Here is a 21775-nt window from a genome sequence, read left to right as displayed (position 1 = left end):
TTTTTGTTGTTGTTCATAACAAATCTAAAACTATTTTATTTTTGGTGAAAACCTAGACGTGGTATTCTTAAAATATGTCACTTAAATAGTCTATACAACAGACTAAAACAAAATCACTGTAAACCTACAAAAATCCTTTAAAATTGTTGCGGCTGCTGTTTCACTTGCATGACCATGGGCTCGAGAGGCGGGCTCTCTTAGACCGGAGTTCTCTATCCACCCATCCATACTGTTATATTTCTCATATCCAACATTGAAGTGCTGGAGCACAACAAAATGTGCATGCAGCAGACGCTTGAAGTCAATAATTTTTGCTCACTGACTGATACCCGTCAATTTCGTTGAAAGCTGGATAATAATTTTGCATCAAACAAATGGGGTCATGCAAACGTCTGGAGAATATGAACATGACATTTGGGAAGTGATTTGCAGACATAATATCAAGTTTGTACGGAATGGGTTCCTTTGCATAACCTCATTTCAGTTTATGCATCAGACAAAATAACATAGAAAAGCTCAAATGGAGACATTTACATTGCATGATATGCTCAAAAACTCCACTAATCTTTATAAGATATTATGTGACTTTGGAATCAAGAATGTGTCGGAGTGCGACGATGAAAGCCAGACGCGGCCGGAACCGAAAGGTAACCAATCCAAATGATAATCATACACGTGGGGGAAGTTAAATTGACAAAAAGTCATTGTCTAATTGTATATATATATTAAATCAAAATAAACATGTTTTTAGGGAAGATATTGATGCAAAGTGTTAAAAATGTAGCATGTTTTATTTTTAAGTCATGAAACCGTTTTATTTTAAAGTCATAACACTGTCTGTAAAGTCTGTTACACAAACCTGCGAAAATGCATTTTGTCCCAAATCATCCATATTTCAAAATGTTAGTAATCTTTTTATTGTCATTATTATGCGAACCTGCGCATTGAGAGCGACCCTTTGGACACCCCAAACGATGCATTTACGCGCGGTTGAAATAGGATGCGTTCTTTCGGCTCCTCTGCTTGGATGGAGTGAAAATCATTATTTCCTTTTTTACATTAATTAATTAACACACGATTACAACTTAGTATCAGGTCAACACGTAGTTGTCTGATAGGCTACAGTAGGTCTTAGTGTTACATTGACTGAAATGATCTCTGAATTTTCATTGAAATTAGGCGGAGCTGATAGGCTATACTATGAATCCAATATTTTGCTAATTCAAACCCCACATTTGCACACATTCTTCCCCTGAGTAATGCAGCCAACCAGAACGGACTCCAACTGAATTACAGATTAATTGCCTTTAGCCTACTAACGGTAGTTCTAAAATAATCCTGGATGAGTAAGGAACAAGCATTTATTTTGAAAGTTTTTCTCAATTGTGTAAAAGCTATTTTGGGATCTGTGTTGAAACGTAACCTATCTATATATTGGCCTGTAGTACAGCAATGACCAAATGCTAATAGCCTACATTTACAAAACTTCTGGTAATTTTCTTTCCTTTGTACCTGACTTGCATATCTTAGACCACATTCTGCAGAACTTTAAATACAAATGTCATCAGTGGATTTAAATTTAAAAAACACACTTTTAAGCCTGTGTTTAGTTCATAGAATATTAACACATTGTTTTCATCACAAGAGAATGTGTTCAATTGTGTTCATCAGTAAATGCTTAAAATCACCTCATCAGTGTACAATATAGGGAAAGATCTAGGCAGTGGGGCTGTCTAATCATTTTATTTCACAATATTGCAGATATGCAGAGAATGATGTTGGGTTACTACTAAGAAACTTTGCTATACTCCGAAGTCATCATCTCCGACATTGTGCCCTTCCATCATAGTGCTTTGCTTTAGTGTGTATTGAGGCCTATATATTCATATCAGTTGTGTTTTTCCTCCATTGTATTCACCTTGCCTTATTTCTACTGTGTATTGTGTTTCTGTGTGCCAATGGAAAGTCAACAAAAACTATGAGCAAACGAGCCTACGTGTTGAATACATGCAATTGTGATTGGACCGATTAATGAATCATGCACACAATGTGCTTATTTTTCATGTCATTTCTTTTATCAGTAACATTTGATTTGATGTGTATGAAATTATTTGGTGAAATGTGCATTAAAGGAGAGTAATTGCCCATAACTCTGTACCTTTGGATAGTTGTACTTCCAATTTTGATCATCATGATTTATTGACAGAAAAGAAAATGTATTGATCTACTGAGCTTTTTGAAAGACAGACTAACTTTCTGTTTTGTCTGCAAGAGATATGTATGATTGCATTAATCTATTTGCAGGCACTTGTGTTCTTTTGATGAATGTATTTGCAATTTTGACAGTAAACTATAGTTTTGATGATTGTATTTATGTTTTGAGAAGCCATTTACTTTGTTGCAAAAGGCCACAGAGTTCTATGTCTTGTGCAACATCAGCAACATTATTCCAAAAAATTATTGTACATGATTGAGAAAAAATGTACAGTTGAAGTCGGAAGTTTACATACACTTAGGTTGTAGTCAGTAAAACTCGTTTTTCAACCACTCCACAAATTTCTTGTTAACAAACTATAGTTTTGGCAAGTCGGTTAGGACATCTACTGTGTGCATGACACAAGTCATTTTTCTAACAACTGTTTACAGACAGATTATTTCACTTAGAATTCACTGTATCACAATTCCAGTGGGTCAGAGGTTTACAGTGCCTTGCGAAAGTATTCGGCCCCCTTGAACTTTGCGACCTTTTGCCACATTTCAGGCTTCAAACATAAAGATATAAAACTGTATTTTTTTGTGAAGAATCAACAACAAGTGGGACACAATCATGAAGTGGAACGACATTTATTGGATATTTCAAACTTTTTTAACAAATCAAAAACTGAAAAATTGGGCGTGCAAAATTATTCAGCCCCTTTACTTTCAGTGCAGCAAACTCTCTCCAGAAGTTCAGTGAGGATCTCTGAATGATCCAATGTTGACCTAAATGACTAATGATGATAAATACAATCCACCTGTGTGTAATCAAGTCTCCGTATAAATGCACCTGCACTGTGATAGTCTCAGAGGTCCGTTAAAAGCGCAGAGAGTATCATGAAGAACAAGGAACACACCAGGCAGGTCCGAGATACTGTTGTGAAGAAGTTTAAAGCCGGATTTGGATACAAAAAGATTTCCCAAGCTTTAAACATCCCAAGGAGCACTGTGCAAGCGATAATTTTGAAATGGAAGGAGTATCAGACCACTGCAAATCTACCAAGACCTGACCGTCCCTCTAAACTTTCAGCTCATACAAGGAGAAGACTGATCAGAGATGCAGCCAAGAGGCCCATGATCACTCTGGATGAACTGCAGAGATCTACAGCTGAGGTGGGAGACTCTGTCCATAGGACAACAATCAGTCGTATATTGCACAAATCTGGCCTTTATGGAAGAGTGGCAAGAAGAAAGCCATTTCTTAAAGATATCCATAAAAAGTGTAATTTAAAGTTTGCCACAAGCAACCTGGGAGACACACCAAACATGTGGAAGAAGGTGCTCTGGTCAGATGAAACCAAAGTTGAACTTTTTGGCAACAATGCAAAACGTTATGTTTGGCGTAAAAGCAACACAGCTCATCACCCTGAACACACCATCCCCACTGTCAAACATGGTGGTGGCAGCATCATGGTTTGGGCCTGCTTTTCTTCAGCAGGGACAGGGAAGATGGTTAAAATTGATGGGAAGATGGATGTAGCCAAATACAGGACCATTCTGGAAGAAAACCTGGTGGAGTCTGCAAAAGACCTGAGACTGGGACGGAGATTTGTCTTCCAACAAGACAATGATCCAAAACATAAAGCAAAATCTACAATGGAATGGTTCAAAAATAAACATATCCAGGTGTTAGAATGGCCAAGTCAAAGTCCAGACCTGAATCCAATCGAGAATCTGTGGAAAGAACTGAAAACTGCTGTTCACAAATGCCCTCCATCCAACCTCACTGAGCTCGAGCTGTTTTGCAAGGATCACGATGTGCAAAACTGATAGAGACATACCCCAAGCGACTTACAGCTGTAATCGGCAGCAAAAGGTGGCGCTACAAAGTATTAACTTAAGGGGGCTGAATAATTTTGCACGCCCAATTTTTCTGTTTTTGATTTGTTAAAAAAGTTTGAAATATCCAATAAATGTCGTTCCACTTCATGATTGTGTCCCACTTGTTGTTGATTCTTCACAAAAAAATACAGTTTTATAACTTTATGTTTGAAGCCTGAAATGTGGCAAAAGGTCGCAAAGTTCAAGGGGGCCGAATACTTTCGCAAGGCACTGTACATACACTAAGTTGACTGTGCCTTTAAACAGCTTGGAAAATTCCAGAAAATTATGTAATGGCTTTAGAAGCTTCTGATATGCTAATTGACATCATTTGAGTCAATTGGAGGTGTACCTGTGGATGTATTTCAAGGCCTACCTTCAAACTCAGTGCCTCTTTGCTTGACATCATGGGAAAATCAAAAGAAATCAGCTAAGACCTCAGAAACCAATTGTAGACCTCCACAAGTCTGGTTCTTCCTTTGGAGCAATTTCCAAACTCCTGAAGGCACCACGTTCATCTGTACAAGCAATAGTACGCAAGTATAAACACCATGGGACCACACAGCCATCATGCCGCTCAGGAAGGAGACGCGTTCTGTCTCCTAGAGATTAACATACTTTGGTGCGAAAAGTACAAATCAATCCCAGAACAACAGCAAAGGACCTTGTGAAGATGCCGGAGGAAGCAGGTACAAAACTATCTATATCCACAGTAAAACAAGTCTTATATCGACATAGCCTGAAAGGCCGCTCAGCAAGGAAGAAGCCACTGCTCCAAAACCAACATAAAAAAAGCGGTTTACGGTTTGCAACTGCACATGGGGACAAAGATTGTACTTTTTGGAGAAATGTCATCTGGTCGGATGAAACAAAAATAGAACAGTTTGGCCATAATGACCATCGTTATGTTTGTAGGAAAAAGGGGGAGGACTGCAAGCTGAAGAACACCATCCCAACATTGAAGCACGGGGGTGGCAGCATCATGTTGTGGGGGTGCTTTGCTGCAGGAGGGTCTGGTGCGCTTCACAAAATAGATGGCTTCATGAGGTAGGAAAATGATGTGGATATATTGAAGCAACATCTCAAGACATCAGTCAGGAAGTTAAAGCTCGGTTGCAAATGGGTCTTCCAAATGGACAATGACCCCAAGCATGTTTCCAAAGTTGTGGCAAAATGGCTTAAGGACAACAAAGTCAAGGTATTGGAGTGGCCATCGCAAAGCCCTGACCTCATATAGGACATTTGTGGAGAGAACTAAAAACCATGTGCAAGCAAGGAGGCCTTACAAACCTGACTCAGTTACACCAGCTCTGTCAGGAGGAATGGGTCAAAATTCACCCAACTTATTGTGGGAAGTTTGTGGAAGGCTACCCAAAATGTTTGACCCAAGTTAAACAATTTAAAGGCAATGCTACCAAATACTAATTGAGTGTATGTAAACTTCTGACCCACTGGGAATGTGATGAAAGAAATAAAAGCTGAAATAAATCATAATCTCTACTACTATTCTGATATTTCACATTCTAAAAATAAAGTGGTGATCCTAACTGACCTGAGACATGAAATTTTTACTAGGATTAAATGTCAGGAATTGTGAAAAACTGAGTTTAAATGTATTTGGCTAAGGTGTATGTAAACTTCTGACTTCAACTGTATAATAGAATATTTTACAATCGAATTAGGATAAATTAATTTCACCCTCTTTACACAACTAGGGCCATGTCATTGAAAACAGATAGACCTAACAAATGGATTATTTGAAGGTAATTACAATATGGATAATGATGGTGATGATGATCTTAATAATAATGATGATGATAATGTTTATGATAATAATTGTCCGGTAATATTGATGATAATGATTAAGAAGATGTTGATAATAACGATAACATTGACGATGACAATGAAAACAATGATGAAGCTGATGGTCTTGGTGATGATGGCAATTATAAGAACAATGATGCTGACTGTCTTTCTCTCCTCCCTATAGATTTGAACCAGACGGTGCGCATCTTCCTCTACTGCCTCATCTTCCTGGTCAGCGTGCTGGGTAACAGTCTGATCATCGCTGTGCTGGTGAGGAACCGCCACATGCGCACAGTCACCAACCTGTTCCTGCTCTCCCTGGCCGCCAGCGACCTGATGCTCTGCCTCTTCTGCATGCCCTTCACCCTCATCCCCAACCTCATGAGGGACTTTGTGTTCGGCTCGGGCATCTGCAAGGTGGCCATGTACTTCATGGGTGAGTCCTGTCGGTGTACTGTACACAGGTCCTGACCTGGGCCCGTCTTCACAAAGCGTCTCAGAGTAGGAGTGCTGACCTAGGAACAGTTTTACCTAATAGATCATAAAGAATAAGATTCTATGGATAGATCCTAGATCAGCACTCCTACTCTGAGATGCTTTGTGGATACGGGCCCAGGTCTCCATGACCATGTAGTGTGTTTGTCTGTTAGGGATTTCTGTGTTATTGCAATAGGATGTGTTTACATACTCTTGTCATCTTCTGTGCTGCATAGTTAATCGTGGTCTTATCTTGTTATTGTCTACTACACTGCTGTCACTCATTTCAAAGGGTCAAGTAAGGGGAGTGAATACAGTAGGTTCTGTCCACATAGCCACATACAGAAGATTCCTTTCAGCTTCAGCCACTCACTCACCGACCTACCATGAACACATTGGAGTGGGCTGTAGGCTAATCATGGAGAATCAACAACGAAGCAGATGCCAGAATCCATTGAGCCAATACCACCTCCATTTAGGCTCTGACCTGGTGCCTGGTGTGAAGAGACACCAAATAAAGTAATTTGATGGCTATAGCCGTGGCTGCGTTCCCTTATTGCCTTCCCGCCGCCCGGGCTGTGAACGTACTGGCCCTGCCTCCTGATTTAAGGAGCCATTTATTCTGAGCAGAAAAGGTCCAGGCCACAAGGCAATAAGAGGAAGAAAAATAACATGGTAGAAGAGTGATGTTTGAGACACTTGTCAAAAAAACAATAACTTTAGACTCTCAGGCATAGAAATATCAATAAAGCTATATAGTTGAGGATCCATTCTCTCGAGGCATTTAAAGTCAAGGCTGTACTGTTCTCATGGTTCATATCTTGTTGAAAACATTCCATTGAACTTTATGTCTGGATGTTGTATGGATATATAGGTTCCAGATACAGTAGCTCGATGCATAGCTGTATCTTCAAGTGCTCTTGTAGTTCCAATGTTTTTCAACAATATTTCCTGCCTAGATATTGTATGGATAAATCCTAGGTATATGCATTTGTATTAGCTGGATAAATTTTTTCGTTATTGCCTTCGGGAACATTTTCTACCGTGGTATTTGTTAGTAGTTAGATAGTTCACACTGTTTGTTCGGGATCCGTGTGCGGTGAGATCACGGCCATGTCAGTAGAGATGAATAACTCATCTGTCACAGAGTTTAACGTGAAATACACCGGTATATCCACGGTAATGTGCATTTATTTAGATGTGCCGTTGTTACTATTACTCTGTAAGTTTGTTAACTTCCACTGGTTAATCCTGAAGAGTCTATTGATGCACTCGTGCGTCAATCTGAGTAACAATACATTTAAAAAATCCCCATGAAAATCCATAAATGTGCGATTTTTTTTGTTGCATGGGCTGCGTCTCCAACCATCAAATCCGCCTATGTCGGCCTTCCACGTCTGCGGTGGAAGGTGGCCGAGCTACACCGGTATTTGTCTGACCATTAGACATCCCAAAAATCGTTTCTCATGAAAACGTCTAAACGGTTTCACCTAAAAAACTATTTTGACCACTCTATGGAAAGGGGAGACTCACGGACATGATGGTGTTCTCGATTTTGCAAGTGCCACAGGACTCGTCTGAAGGTAACCCATACAAACTAATTGAAGTATGGAGTTATTTTTGTTGCCACAAAACTAAGGGGTTAAATATGTGCCATCAAATATTTCCTGAGCTTTCTTATATATTCTAGATATTGGACAGACAGATATTGTGTTATCCAATGTGTTTCTATGGGCTATAGTAGTAAAGGCCAAATTCAATATTTTATCAAATATTTGTTTTGTATATATTATTTTTACCTAAAGGGGTCCTAAAATTCTAAATCAAATTACTAAATTATCCATGGCATGACCATCTTAAAACAATTCCATATGTTAGCCTAGTGCTCTGTCTCTACACACTCGTAAAGTCATTATTCACAATTCATTCAGGATTATCTATAATCTAGGCAGCATCCACGTTAATGTAGAAATGCTTAGAAACATATTCTAATCTTATTTACAATAAAAGTGACTCCAAAATGACACAGTACATTGTTTACCAATCATTTCTATTGGGCACAAAATAGTCTGAAACACAACCAAAACAAAGAGCTAATGCATCGAACAAATTTGTAGTCACAAGCTTGATGTAGTCATTGCATGCTATGAATATGGGACCAAATACTTCACTTTTTACTACTTTAATACACATAAGTGAATTTGTCCCAATACCTTTCCTCCCCTAAAATAGGGGGACTATGTACAAAAAGTGCTGTCATTTCTAAATGGTTCATCCGATATGGATGAAAATACCCTCAAATTAAAGCTGGCAGTTTGCACTTAACCTCATAGTCATTATTTGATTTTAAATCCAAACTTTTGGAGTATAGAGACAAAATAAGAAAAAAAACTTGCCCATCCCAATAATTATGGAGGGTACTGTTTCTACCCTGATACTTGAAGAATATAATTTATAAATTCCTCATTAGCTTAGTTCTGTCGGATTCCAACATAACCCAACATATAAACTTCTTTAATTCCATTGTTTGTAAACAATGTGATTGTAAACAAACACTGTATAGCCTTAAAACACAGTTTACATTATTATGTGGCTATCATGGATGGTCATCCATAACTCGGTCTATGAATTTGAGATTGGTTACATTTCTCCAGCCCTAAACCTCAGCTGTTTACCGAAACAGCGGCAGGGTGACTGCCTTGCTGTTTGAACTACAGATTATCCCTTGAATTGTCACCTTAACCTGGTCTGGCAAGCCTCCAAATCACAATCACACGAGGCTACATTGAGATTCTACATATCTACGACACTGATACATATTTCTATATTAATAACTAACATTTTACATACATATTTACTACACTGTACACTAAAATATTTAGCCGTACAAAATCATTGCAGTACAACATGCTAATGTAGGCTACATGCTTGTTTGTAATCGATCTATTAATCAGAATCTATACTCGCGTGGTATCAAGGACTGTTATTCGTTGTCATCCCTCCAGGTATCTCGGTGAGTGTCTCTACCTTCAACCTGGTGGCCATTTCTCTGGAGCGCTACAGTGCAATCTGCAACCCCTTGACCTCCCGTACCTGGCAAACCAAGTCCCACGCTGCCAAGGTCATCTCTGCCACCTGGGTGGTGAGCTTCCTGCTCATGCTTCCCTACCCCATCTCCAGCACCCTGGTGCCCTTCACCCGGGTTAACAACAGCACAGGCAACATGTGCCGCCTGGTCTGGCCCAGTGATGTCATCCAGCAATCCTGGTGAGAGGAGAGATACTTTAGAGATGAGATACTTTTTTCGTCTGCCCACCATCACAAAGAGAGGTTTCAGCCGTTAGGTGATTTTCTCTGTAAATAATGGAGAAGTCTGCTCAAAAGATTCAATTAAATTCATGTCTATTACTTTTTGGGGGTTAAAGTATCTAATTCAGTGATGTTGTTGATCTGTTAGATATATACTTAGCAATGAGGAGGTAGGTCATTGTTGAGCTCAGAAAGCTGTTCTCTGTCAGGTCGGAACACTTTGATATACTGAACGCACACTTACCTGCTTTTGACCAATCTGGTTACCCCATGGACCTGTTGTTCCTCCCAGGTACGTGTCCCTGCTGCTGCTCCTCTTCCTGGTCCCTGGGGTCGTGATGATGACAGCCTACGGGCTCATCTCCCTTGAGCTCTACAGGGGCATTAAGTTTGAGATGACCAACAGGAAGTCCAGCAGAGGTACGTTTACCTCAACTGGCCTCTTGAAAACGTGCAGCTCTGGCCATCATGTCATCTACATTTTGTGGCAACCTTATTGGCAATCATGTACAATTGGCTAATCTTTGGTAAATCCAATTTGTACAGGGACATTATTCATGTCGATGTTTAATATCTCTCGCAGAGATGATTTCCTTATCATTATTATATCCAGCTTTATCATTTGTAATTGTTATTTAGGGAAATACCATTTTCGTTCATGTTCATTTGTATTCATATCTGCTGTTATGATCCATCACAGACAGACAGTGCAGCACGGGCAGCATCAAACCCGGCGACAACGACGGCTGCTACCTCCAGCCTGCTAAGAAGGGCGAGCTTGCCCACCTCCAGAGCCCTCTGTCGACCCACAGCCCTAACGTGACCATCAAAATCAGAGACAGCACGGGCAGCGCTAAGTCCACGCTGAGCCGTGTGTGCAGCAACAGCTCCAGCTCTAACCTGATGGCTAAGAAGCGCGTGATCCGCATGCTCCTGGTCATCGTCTGTCTCTTCTTGCTCTGCTGGACACCCGTGTTTGCCGCTAATGCCTGGAGGGCCTTCGACCGCCGCTCTGCCGACAAGCTCCTCTCGGGGGCGCCGATATCCTTCATCCACCTGTTGTCGTACACCTCGGCTTGTGTCAACCCCATTATATACTGCTTCATGAATAACCGTTTCCGCCAAGGGATTCTGTCCACCTTCACCTGCTGTAGCTGCCCCAAGGGCGGTGGGGTCAGGAGGGGGGCTGGGAGTAGGATCGGGACGGGGACGGGGAGAGGGGGAGGAAGAGGAGGGATGAGGAGCGGAGAGAACGGGCACACGCCATCCAATGGTAATAGCACGCGCTTCACATACAGTAGTATCCGTGGCTCCACTCAGGCTTAGCTTCCTTTGCCATCATCGACCATTCAGAAGTACCCACTGTACCCACACCCACTGTACCATGAGATGTTGGTCTCTGTTAAGGTCATGCCTTCTTTCCACTTCAAAGTCCCCGTGCCTGTGAGAGTGGACATGTACACTGAGTATACAAACCATTAGGAACAACTGCCTTTTCCATGACCCAGGTGAAAGCTATGATCCCTTATTCAATGTCACCTGTTAAATCTACTCCAATCAGTGTAGATGAAGTGGACAAGGCAGGTTAAAGAATCATTTTTAAGCCTTGAGACATGGATTGTGGCTGTATCACATCTGGCTGTGATTCGGAGTCCATAGGGCGGCGCATAATTGGCCGAGCGTCCTCCGGGTTTGGAAGGGTTAGGCCGTCATTGTAAATAAGAATTTGTTCTTAACTGACTTGCCTAATTAAATAAAAGGTTACAGTCCTTTGAACGGGGCATGGTAGTTTCATGCTCAACAGTTTCCCTTGTGTATCAAGACTGGTCCACCACCAAAAGGACATCCAGCCAACTTCACACAACTGTGGGAAGCATCCCTTGGGAACGCCCCAACGAATTGAGGCTGTCCTGAGTGGAGATGTGGGTGCAACCCAATATTAGGAAGGTTATCCTCATGTTTTTTTACACCCCGTGTATGTATTGAGAGGATCCCAGTGAAAGAGTCGATGATAATATTGGCGCCATTGCGAAGACAGGATAATCTAACCATAAGCATGTTGACTTCATGAAACTGAGAAAATCAGCCAGAGTTTTTAACAAGGAGATGATGATACGACTTTAAAAGAACTAAACGGTAAACAAACTATAAAAGACTGAGGAACGGTGGCACCTGATTAAAACTCTGACGTATACAGTACCACCCTATATGCTGCATTCACAGGGACCGTGAGAGAACATGGCTAGGTCATGTCTACGGCAAAGAGGTTTACATTCAGTACTGCCCCCCCCCCAATGAGTACAATCGTCACAGTCCCCCTTTACAGAACCTCTCCATCTCCCCCATGTGCATTCAAAGCAGAATGCCCTTGGATGTACTTCATAACCCCGTGTGTGTGTTCTGCTCCACTCGGCATAAAATTGTCTTTGGATACATTCTTGTCAAGGACTTGAAAGCTTCATACCACAGCCCAATGATGACACCACGTTCCCCCCAAGACATTTAAAACTTCCCATACCTCTGTGACCTCCTTTTACAGGCAGTGCAACAAATGTGTAAACACTTCCTGACTTAAATCACTGCCATACCCGGCAGTTGCGCATTATTTTGTGTCCTAGCCTTGTAGCACAGTGCCACGCTCTAAAACAAGTCATTAGCGTACAAAACAGTCGTGTTTTCTCTTTCTTGACCCAGTCAGCGTGCTTTTTCATCGTTGTTCCACATGTAGTACTGTGGGTGACATGGCTCGTCGCCTTATCGAGGTGTGGGACTGTGCACCTGTCTGTTCCCTTACTTCAAAGAGATGTTTCCCGGCACTACCCGTCAATCACACCCCACCTGGTCTCTGTTGACTTGGGTTGTAAAATATACTGCAGCGCAAATGTAACGTACTGTGTCTGTTTTTTTTTTACCTTGTTTTCTTGCAGCATTAAGTCCATTTTAATGGTATAGTTTTAGCATTGCTCTCCAAGGTAAATTGCTATCAGACTTGCATTGGAATACATAACCCGAAAAAGGAAATTGAATATTAAAAGTATATAGCGTCTGGTGGGGCCCTTTCAAATCCCTGAGTAAGAAGGTGCCGATGGATTGCACTTGCTTACACTGCAAGGGCCAGTGGTTCTTGGAGACGAAGCTCATGAGAAGCATAAACAAACACTCACCTCTGAGCTGGTTCAGAGGCACAGGTTGAACAAACAAATGCAGAGTGGTGTTACTTCACAGACGGACTATTTGCTGTGCTTAAAAGGGGACAATCTGCAGTTGCTCCATCCAGTTTTAGACATTTAAATGAATGATACACCCATCGATTCTTGAAGAATATTTCTTGTAGATGCCTCACGAGCTGAGTTCAACTGTCGTACGCCATCAGAACCCAAAATATAAACTTGTTTTGCTCCTTTGTTTGTAAACAATGCAACTGTAAAAAATATAATTTAAAAAACACTATGGCCTCAAAAGCATGGTTACATTTCCCCATCCCTGAGATGTTTACCAAATCAGTGGCGGGGTGTCTGCTTTGTAACTGTTCAAACTGCCTGTTTAAGTCAGCCCTTTATGAGGATATTACCATGTTTTTTTTTTTGCATACTTGAGGTCCTCGAACATAAAAATACATATTAACGACACATTTAATTTCACACATAATTCTGTCACTTTTTATTTCTTGATTTTTTTTATGCCAATATTGCAAGTATTTTTTTTTTTAATGACATATGGATTTGAGCATGAACTGGAACTGCAATATGTACAAAAAACTGAAACAAACAGTCCCCTTGTTTTCACGTTATTGCTAAAATGTTACAAACTGCACAGGTTTCTACCATCGGCAACCCTTTAAGCACTGAGTATACTACCACACTGACAGACTGACACTCTGCTTAACATTACTACAACATTACACAGAGAGAGAGAGAGAGAGAGAGAGAGAGTGTGAGAAAGGAGAGAGAGACAGTGTGTGTGAGGGGGAAAAAGAAAGGAAAGCAAGGGTAAGAAAACAGACTGCAGCAAAGCCAAGCGTACAGAGCTAAGAGTGTAAAGGGATGAGGGGGAAAGTCAAAATGTACGTACACAGACAGAGGAGAGACGGAAAGAAAGAGAGAAGCGTAAAGCACTTCATAGTGCAGCCAGCCAATAGTCTTGGGGAGAATGTCAGGCCGAGTGCAACAGAGGAAAGGCTGCTCCAACACGCCTTTTCATTTATTTACAGCTGCCTCTCGCTCTGTCCTGTTTCGTTTAGCAGTGCATGAGAAATCTACGTTATAAAAAGACATTTGGTATATTAGAGGATACGTACATACATACATTGTTCAGAGCTCGTTACAACAACAAAAAACAACAGCTGCTTTTGGAAGAACAAAACAAACAATATGGACTGACTGAAAAATTAAAACCGGTGTGTATACAGTATTTTCAAAAAGCATCACACAAGTTGGAGAATATTTTGTATTTTGCTGGGTGAGCTTTAGTTACCATGTTGCTAAAGTTTGCTCAGATAATAAAAAGCCACGTAACAACATTCCACCCCCTGTAGGGGGGGGGAGAGCTGCCTTCCCCTTGTTGAGTGAAACCTGAGGAAGGGGAGCACTGATGTGCTTCTTGACCATAATAGTTGGTTCTCTGGACCCACCCTCTCCTCTTGCTCCAATCCGCTATGCCTCCACTGTTCTATAGAGTACATAAACCGTTCAACCAGTGTCATGTTCATTAGGGCACACCGTTGCAAACGTTTCATTCCATTTCCCGTCTACTGAACATGACCCAGCAAAGAGGATCAAAGAGTGATATGAGAATACGCATGACCCTTCCACTGTTTAAGAGATGCAGCGCAATGCCACTTCCTTCCAAACTCACTCGGGGATCAGTGAGAAACGTAAGGAGCAGGCAGGGTGGAGCCCAGAGAGACAACAGAAAGTATCGAAACAGAAATATAATAACACAAGCAGAATGACAGGTCGACTGACTGGAGGACGCCTTAGGCATTAGAGAGGCGTTCCCAAACTCACTTTGATATCTAAGAGATAAGCTCGCCTCTACCAGCTGAAACGGGCACAATGAAAACACTGCGCAAAACCCAAACATATTTGGTGACCACCTTATTGACATATCACAATAGAGTAAAGGGTTAAGAAAGGCCAGTAGCATTTCTCTTTGTTGTGTAAAAAAAAAGTCCATATTAAGGTGATTAGTGACAAAGCTCATGTTGGTTTGATGCTACAAAATGTTCAATTTAGGTTGACACACCCATGCTTTAATTCATTAGAAAAAGTACAACTGTTGCTGGACCGACCTTTTGTAAATTGACAACCCAGGCCAAACTAGGCAGCAAGGGCAATAATGCACTTATTTCTTTGACATAAAATAAGACAAGGGGGGAAACTTTATACCAATAATTTAAAATAATATCAATATTATTACACTGTTTACATTAACATCAATGGCTGGAAAAATAGAAGGGGCGGGAAGAATCTAAATAGGGAGGGGGGAAAAAAGCATCCCTTAAGTTAGCTTTTTTTTTGGGGGGGGGGGGGGGGTTGTTCCCTATTATTAAAGGGATATGACTGTTAAATGGGTACATGAATGACATTGGCCAGAAATACTTCTTCATTAATTAGCAGACATTCAAGTTAAAGCATCATAGTTCTTCCCAGAAGTATATACAGTTCCACTGTAATACTATGATCAAAGTATTGCCTTTTTCATGTTTTTTAATTTTGTTGATCCACATATTATTTCCAACAATGAGAGAGAAACAATCACTTGTTTTATATTTGGATCAAGTCGGAAGACGGCGCGGGACCCAAACAATCTTCAAAGTCCATCTTTACAAGAGCATTGATTGTTTGGAACATAAAATGGTGTACGCATCCACGCACCCACCCACCCAACCACATTTAGAAATGGAGCGAGTCTCACTCACTGATCCATTGTTAGACTACACAGAAGAGCCAAACACACACTCGCTCTCACACACACTCACTCTCACACACACACACACAACCCCCCCACCACCACACACACACACACACGCACAGGCTGGTGAACTAGTGGTCAGGCAGACAAACCCCAAGAGACACGACGACATGACCTGTACAATATTGCTGTACGTTTTTCCAAATACACATATTCAATAACACAGACACACATCTAGAAGGCCTTATTAACAGGAGACTTGATCACCATAAATACAGCCGGTGAGTGTGGCTACTTTCAGAAAGCGAGTTTTACAATGTACATGTAATTGTTGTGTAAGGTCATAAACCACAGGACGTTAGTTAAAAGGCTTTTAGGAGGCCAAACAGAGGAGCTCAAAGCCCTCACAAGACAATGTATCCATGCCAAAATGGAGAAAGCAGGGCACTGTGATAATAAAGTACATCATCTATATAAGTGTTGTACTTGTACACTGAACAGAGTTAATATTATCCTTAAAAAGGCCCACAAATCTTCCAGAAGGATGACAATGTGGTTTTGGAGCAGTGGCAGATGGATTGCATTATGGGTAATATAGTCCAATGAAACAACTTAACAAGTGGTGATAAGACAGACTGTTTTTGCAACACACAGGTTCTTGGAAGTTACGTAAATGGAAAGGGCAGGTCGTTGGAAGGGTATCGGTTCTCTTTGACATTTAAGTTAGCGGTAAGGCCACATTAAATTGGAAGTGTCTGTCTTTTCTGTTTTCTCAAAACAATGGAAGTTTTAAATTCCACGAGAACTATACACAGGAAGACACCAAGGCCTGGTGAGACAGTATACGGACTGACCGATTTCAAGACGTCGTCATATAGTTCTGTGGCGACCAATACATCGGCATGATCTCAACATGGGATATATGACACGATTTCTTCTGACTGTGTGCACAGTAATAATATACAGTTCTAAGGCTACCTTTTCAATTTGATGACTAGAATCATAAAATGTATGTGGAAATGAGAAACTATTTTGTAACTGGTAGTGGAAGTCGAGTTTTTTAAAGTTTGAAATACAATGGAAGAATTCTGCGGACTTCGCTATGGCTCCTTGTGTGATGTACAGACATGTAATTTCCGAAGGAAACGTAGCTAGTAGCACACAGAGAGTATTTCAGACAAGGCAGAGGCATTGCTTAAAGCTTTTCTTTTTAAAGACTTCATAAAAACTAATGAGAATCCAAAATTAGGCCTGCTGAGGTCACTTCCTAACGCAAACCGAACCTTCGGTTAGGTAAACAAAACAAAAAGAAATCCCCAGACTTTAGTCTTTTTTTTTTTAAGAGCAAAGTATCAAAAAATTTAACGTTCCGTCCAAAAGACCGGAGGGGGGGGGGAGCAGGCGTTTGACGGAGATAAGGGTAGCTATAATACACAAGCCAGGTCGGGATTTGCCCCCCCCCCCCCCAAAAAAAAGGCCAAAGCTAGGAGGGTGAGAATAGAAACTATTTGGTAACAAAAGTGTACTATATATTTCATACAAAAAAAGGTATGGAGAAAATGTACCTTTACTAAAGCTTATACGAGATCCTTGGTCCATAAAAACTATTATCGTCATCACGTTTTTATATGTGTCCCTCTATACCCAATCCTCACTCTCCCTCCAACAACGATACATCTCGCCCCCTTTACAGAAACATACAAAACTAACGCAACATATAAAAACAAAGGGGGAAAACAATTATCGGGGGGGGGGGGGGGGGGGGGCACAAAAACTATCCTTTTATGTTAACATTTTATACATGTGGCAGATGCATCGCTGTTGTGGTATCGATTTTCTTACGGCCGTCAAAGGCGCTGGTACTCTGAGCCAATAGGAACTTATTCCACAGCTCCAACACCAGAGACAAGATGGTAGCGGTGAAGAGTTCCGCACAGTTTCTCTTATTTCCGTTGGTTGACAACTTTTGACATCGAATTCCTCCTCTTCCTCCCTTTTGTCCGACCAATTTCCTATTTCAGCTTCTTTTCTTGTATCCAAAATCAATATGCAGCACTTTTAGAGAGTCCGTTTACTTTGTAGTCTTTTCTTACCATGTGGTACGTTTTGCTCTCAAGGCATATTGTGTGTATAAGTGTGTGTGTGTGTGTTAGGACACCACGGTGGCGGCCGTGGAAGAGGACGTGACTCCTGCGTTGGAGCCGTTGGGGCCATAGGTGTTGTTAGCGTCGCTGTTGTTAGCGATGTTGCTGCTAGCCGTGAGCAGGCGGTCGCTGCCCGCCCGCAGGATGGCACCGGCGGCGTTGCAGTGCGGCCGCGGCCCGGGCTCCGGCGTGTAGGTGAAGGTGAGTGTGGTGGAGTAGATGATCCCATCGTTTCGCACCAGCGTGACGGGCACCTGCACCGGCTGCCGCACCCAGCGCCAGCCCTCACGGAAGGCAGAGATGTCAGGCACCACGCACAGCATGCTCTCCGCACACCTGCAGGCAGAGGTAGAGAGAGAAAGAGTCAGAGAGGGTTTCAGCTCTCTAGATTTAATTATATTTGGGTTGACTCCCTCACTCTGTGATACCCTCAGTGTAGACCAAAGGCAAAAGGTAAGTAACGCAATGACCACACGTCAGTTGACAATTAACATGTCGGTTGAGTATTATCTTTCATGGTCCTTCGGGACGGATTAGAACAAAACGACTTAAGTATACCGATGGTTAACATGCTTCCATCAAGCACTATGGGAGGCCCATATATTCCCTCATACCTTACACAGTGTCTGTGCTGTGCCTTAGATCCTGTACAAAAACAGCCCTGTAAAACCTCCCATGATACACACATCACACACAAATGGGTGAAATGGGGACCGTGGCGTTCTCAGTGTACATTGGGACCACTTACACACCGCCCTGCAGCCGACAGCCACCTCAACATTTCACTCACAGCATCTCCCAGTAGCGTTTTACAACCAGGATGAATGGCACACTGATAGTCGTACGGGACCCCTATTGTTTATCATAGGGTAACCATAGAGCTCTTTCATCTGTTCTAAAGACTCTTCCTTCATGGGAGCAGCCATAAACACTGGGTCGCCAATTAATCTATAAAATTCTACACGAAAAGGAAAAAGTACCTTCGGGGATGTTTGGCATCGCGGGAAGGTTGTACTTTGAAACGGCCAATATCTGAGCCTACATTAAATTCCATTTTGTTCAGTTAGTACAAATTGGCTCAGAACATTGCTTTGACTTGGATCAAAGCACACCAATGTAAGATGGCATTATTGTATAAACTAGCCAATTACTATGTAAGCTGTCCCCTGGTTTGTCAAAGTGGTAGTCTTTTACAGTTTATAATGGCTAATGAGGTCAGACTGAATCGGGACATCCTCGTTCCCTTTTCAGAAACATATATCTCATGGATAAGGCTCATTAAATGTTTGTAGCAGTTTCAGTTCAAATTGTATTAGTCACATGGTTAGCAGATGTTAATGCAAGACTAGCGAAATGCTTGTGCTTCTGGTTCCGACAGTGCAGTAATATCTAACAATTCCCCAACAACTACCTAATGCACACAAATCTAAAAGGGTGAAAGAGAATATGAAGATATAAATATATGGATGAGCGATTGCAGAGTGGCATAGGCAAGGTGCATAAGATGGTATAAAATACAGTATATACATATGATATGAGTAATGTCAGACATGTAAACATTATTCAAGTGGCATTATATAAAGTGGCATTGTTTAGTGACTCGTGATCCATTTGTTAAAGTTGCCAGTGATTGTATCTCCATGTAGGCAGCAGCCCTCTCTGACTTAGTGATGGCTGTCTGATGGCCTTGAGATAGAAGCTGTTCTTCAGTCTTTCGGTCCCAGCTTTGATGCACCTGTTCTGACCTCGCCTTCTGGATGGTAGCGGTGTGAACAGGCAGTGGCTCGGGTGGCTGTTGTCTTTGGTTACCTTTTTTTCCTTCCTGTGACATCGAGTGCTATAGGTGTCATGGAGGGCAGGTAGTTTGCCCCCGGTGATGCGCTGTGCAGACCGCACCACCCTCTGGAGAGCCTTGCGGTTGAGGGCGGAGCAGTTGCCGTACCAGGCGGTGATACAGCCTATTTCCAATTTCTCCACTGCTGTCCCTTCGATGTGAATAGGGAGGTGCGATAGTCCAAGATCATCTCCTTTGTTTTGTTGACGTTGAGTGAGAGGTTGTTTTCCTGAAACCACACTCTGAGTGCCCTCACCTCCTCCTTGCAGCCTGTCTCGTCGTTGTTGGTAATCAAGCCAACGACTGTTGTCATCTGAAAACTTGATGATTTGAGTTGGAGGCGGGCATGGCCACTCAGTCATGGGTGAAAAGGGAGTACAGGAGGGGGCTGAGCACGCACCCTTGTGGGGCCCCAGTGTTGGGGGTCAGAGGTGGAGATGTTGTTTCCTACCTTCAGCCCGTCAGAAAGTCCAGAACAAAATTGCACAGGCAGGGTTGAGGGTTGAGGCCTCCACTTTGATGATGAGCTTGGAGGGCACAATGGTGTTGAATGCTGAGCTGTACTCAATGAACAGCATTCTTACATAGGTATTCCTCTTGTCCAGATGGGATAGGGCAGTGTGCAGTGTGATGGCGATTGCGTCGTCTGTGGACCTGTTAGGGCGGAATGCAAACTGAAGTGGGTCTAGGGTGACAGGTAAGGTGGAGGTGATATGATCCTTGACTAGTCTCTCAAAGCACTTCATGATGACAGAATGGAGTGATAGTCATTCAGTTCAGTTCTCTTTGCCTTTTTGTGTACAGGAACCATGGTAGCCATCTTGAAGCATGTGGGTGTTAACTCGAAATGACAAGGTTCCAGTTTAACAAAGTTTACTACACCGTATGAACACCCACAAAGGTAGCCATTACACTCAAGGCCAGGTCCATCAAAGACTAGACTTCCTGCTTACTTGACTGAGCGATAGCCCCGTAATAACAGAAATATAGGGATACATAAAACAAGAACTTAACAGTCTCCCCCTTTTCTTTAAAGACAAATAAAACATCAACAACATAATTAAATGTCCAAGTATTAATCAAGTTCCTTACTACAAATGGGTTGTGTGACCGTTTTAATTTTTATTACTCAAGCTGCCACTTTCCATTACCGAGAGCCTGTAGGAGCACAAGACTGGATGCTCCTTTTCAGTCAGACAGTCATCAAGCTGTTCCTTTGTGGTCGACCACAGAATCCGCTGGATTCTCTGTGCTTGAATAAGTTCCTTGATGCTGAGTCTTTTCTCTGTGACAGACCTGGTTGACTTCACAGCATCAACTAATAAGTAGTTGTAAGTGACACAAACTACAGGTAGAAAGTGCCGTTTTGTCTCACCAGTGGTAAGCTCTGAGAACAGAGTTGCAAGAAAGATAGCATTGTCAATTTCATCCCCAAGAAGGGTTTCTCCAGCAAGTCCGCTTCGGACAACCCTTCTGATCCTTTTTTGACCACCAACAGATAGGTGAGAATCTTCCTCCTTCACCCATTAACGCGATTAGATGTCCCCCTTGTGTGCCTCCATCCGTAAGGTTCCCTAGCGAAGCATCACTGAAGACAACTAGTTTCAAAGAGTCATCTTTTCCAACATGCTGAAACTTTAAAGTCACTTGTTGTCGTTTCAGTTTACGAACAACTTTATTCGCCTCATGGATGTTTTTTTACAGTGGCGTGTTTTGTGTTAGATGCCAAGTTGCAACCATCAAACATTACATCAGGTCTACTCTGTCTATCAACCCATAAAATGTGTCCTATCTTTGACCTCAATTGATCAGCTTCAATTCCACAGAGAGGGGAATTCCTTTGTACGGCTCTTGAAGAATCCATGTGGATGGGTTGAAGAGTCTTGATATAGCTCTCCTGTTGCATCAGTACTGTTCCAGCAACTGTAATTAACTCTATGCCAACATAACAAAAATGATCATGCTCCTCACGGCCGACCTAGAAAACAGTTTTGAGGTGTGGAATCACAGTTGTAGCAAATGTCTGTGAGCCACCCCAGATAGTCAGTAACATGACAGGCAAGTACTCCAGTCACATTGCAGTCTTGATCAAGCCAATAGAAGACTGCAGGATCCACTTGTGACATTTTTCCACCTGTATTCAGCATTGTAACCTTGACTTTGTCGTACCAGTAGAGTGATGCATCTGCCAGTCCACACACACACTTTTTTAGTT

At 42.0% G+C, this 21775-nt stretch overlaps 2 protein-coding genes across 3 annotated transcripts in view; one reads left to right on the top strand and one right to left on the bottom strand.

Moving 5' to 3' along the window:
- Nucleotides 1–266: 266 nt before the first annotated feature.
- On the top strand, nucleotides 267–17048 carry LOC109906865 (cholecystokinin receptor type A). Its single transcript, XM_020504709.2, has 5 exons — nucleotides 267–647; nucleotides 6068–6319; nucleotides 9366–9627; nucleotides 9962–10089; nucleotides 10370–17048. Exons 1-5 carry the CDS (start codon nucleotides 521–523, stop codon nucleotides 10993–10995), a joined length of 1395 nt encoding a protein of 464 aa, XP_020360298.1. The 5' UTR covers nucleotides 267–520; the 3' UTR covers nucleotides 10996–17048.
- LOC109906619 (recombining binding protein suppressor of hairless) overlaps nucleotides 13315–21775 on the bottom strand; it is an 89399-nt gene continuing 80938 nt past the window's right edge. For both annotated transcript variants that reach the window (XM_020504422.2, XM_020504423.2), the window contains exon 11: nucleotides 13315–18062. In XM_020504422.2, the coding sequence (XP_020360011.1) occupies nucleotides 17732–18062 (331 nt within the window). In that variant the 3' untranslated portion in view covers nucleotides 13315–17731. The remainder of the gene's footprint in view (nucleotides 18063–21775) is intronic.

The sequence above is a fragment of the Oncorhynchus kisutch genome, linkage group LG16 (genome assembly GCF_002021735.2).
Source record: "Oncorhynchus kisutch isolate 150728-3 linkage group LG16, Okis_V2, whole genome shotgun sequence".
NCBI lineage: Eukaryota > Metazoa > Chordata > Actinopteri > Salmoniformes > Salmonidae > Oncorhynchus > Oncorhynchus kisutch.
The sequence above is the reverse complement of the archived record's forward strand: the minus strand, read 5'-3'. Positions and strand labels throughout refer to the sequence as shown.

What these genes read in the sequence shown, in the direction of transcription:
- LOC109906865 (XM_020504709.2), top strand. Translation starts at nt 521, where the DNA reads ATGGAGACATTTACATTGCATGATATGCTCAAAAACTCCACTAATCTT. An exon ending in GACGCGGCCGGAACCGAAAG is followed by an intron (nt 648 to 6,067) that starts GTAACCAATCCA and finishes TCCTCCCTATAG; the next exon opens with ATTTGAACCAGACGGTGCGC. An exon ending in GATGTCATCCAGCAATCCTG is followed by an intron (nt 9,628 to 9,961) that starts GTGAGAGGAGAG and finishes TGTTCCTCCCAG; the next exon opens with GTACGTGTCCCTGCTGCTGC.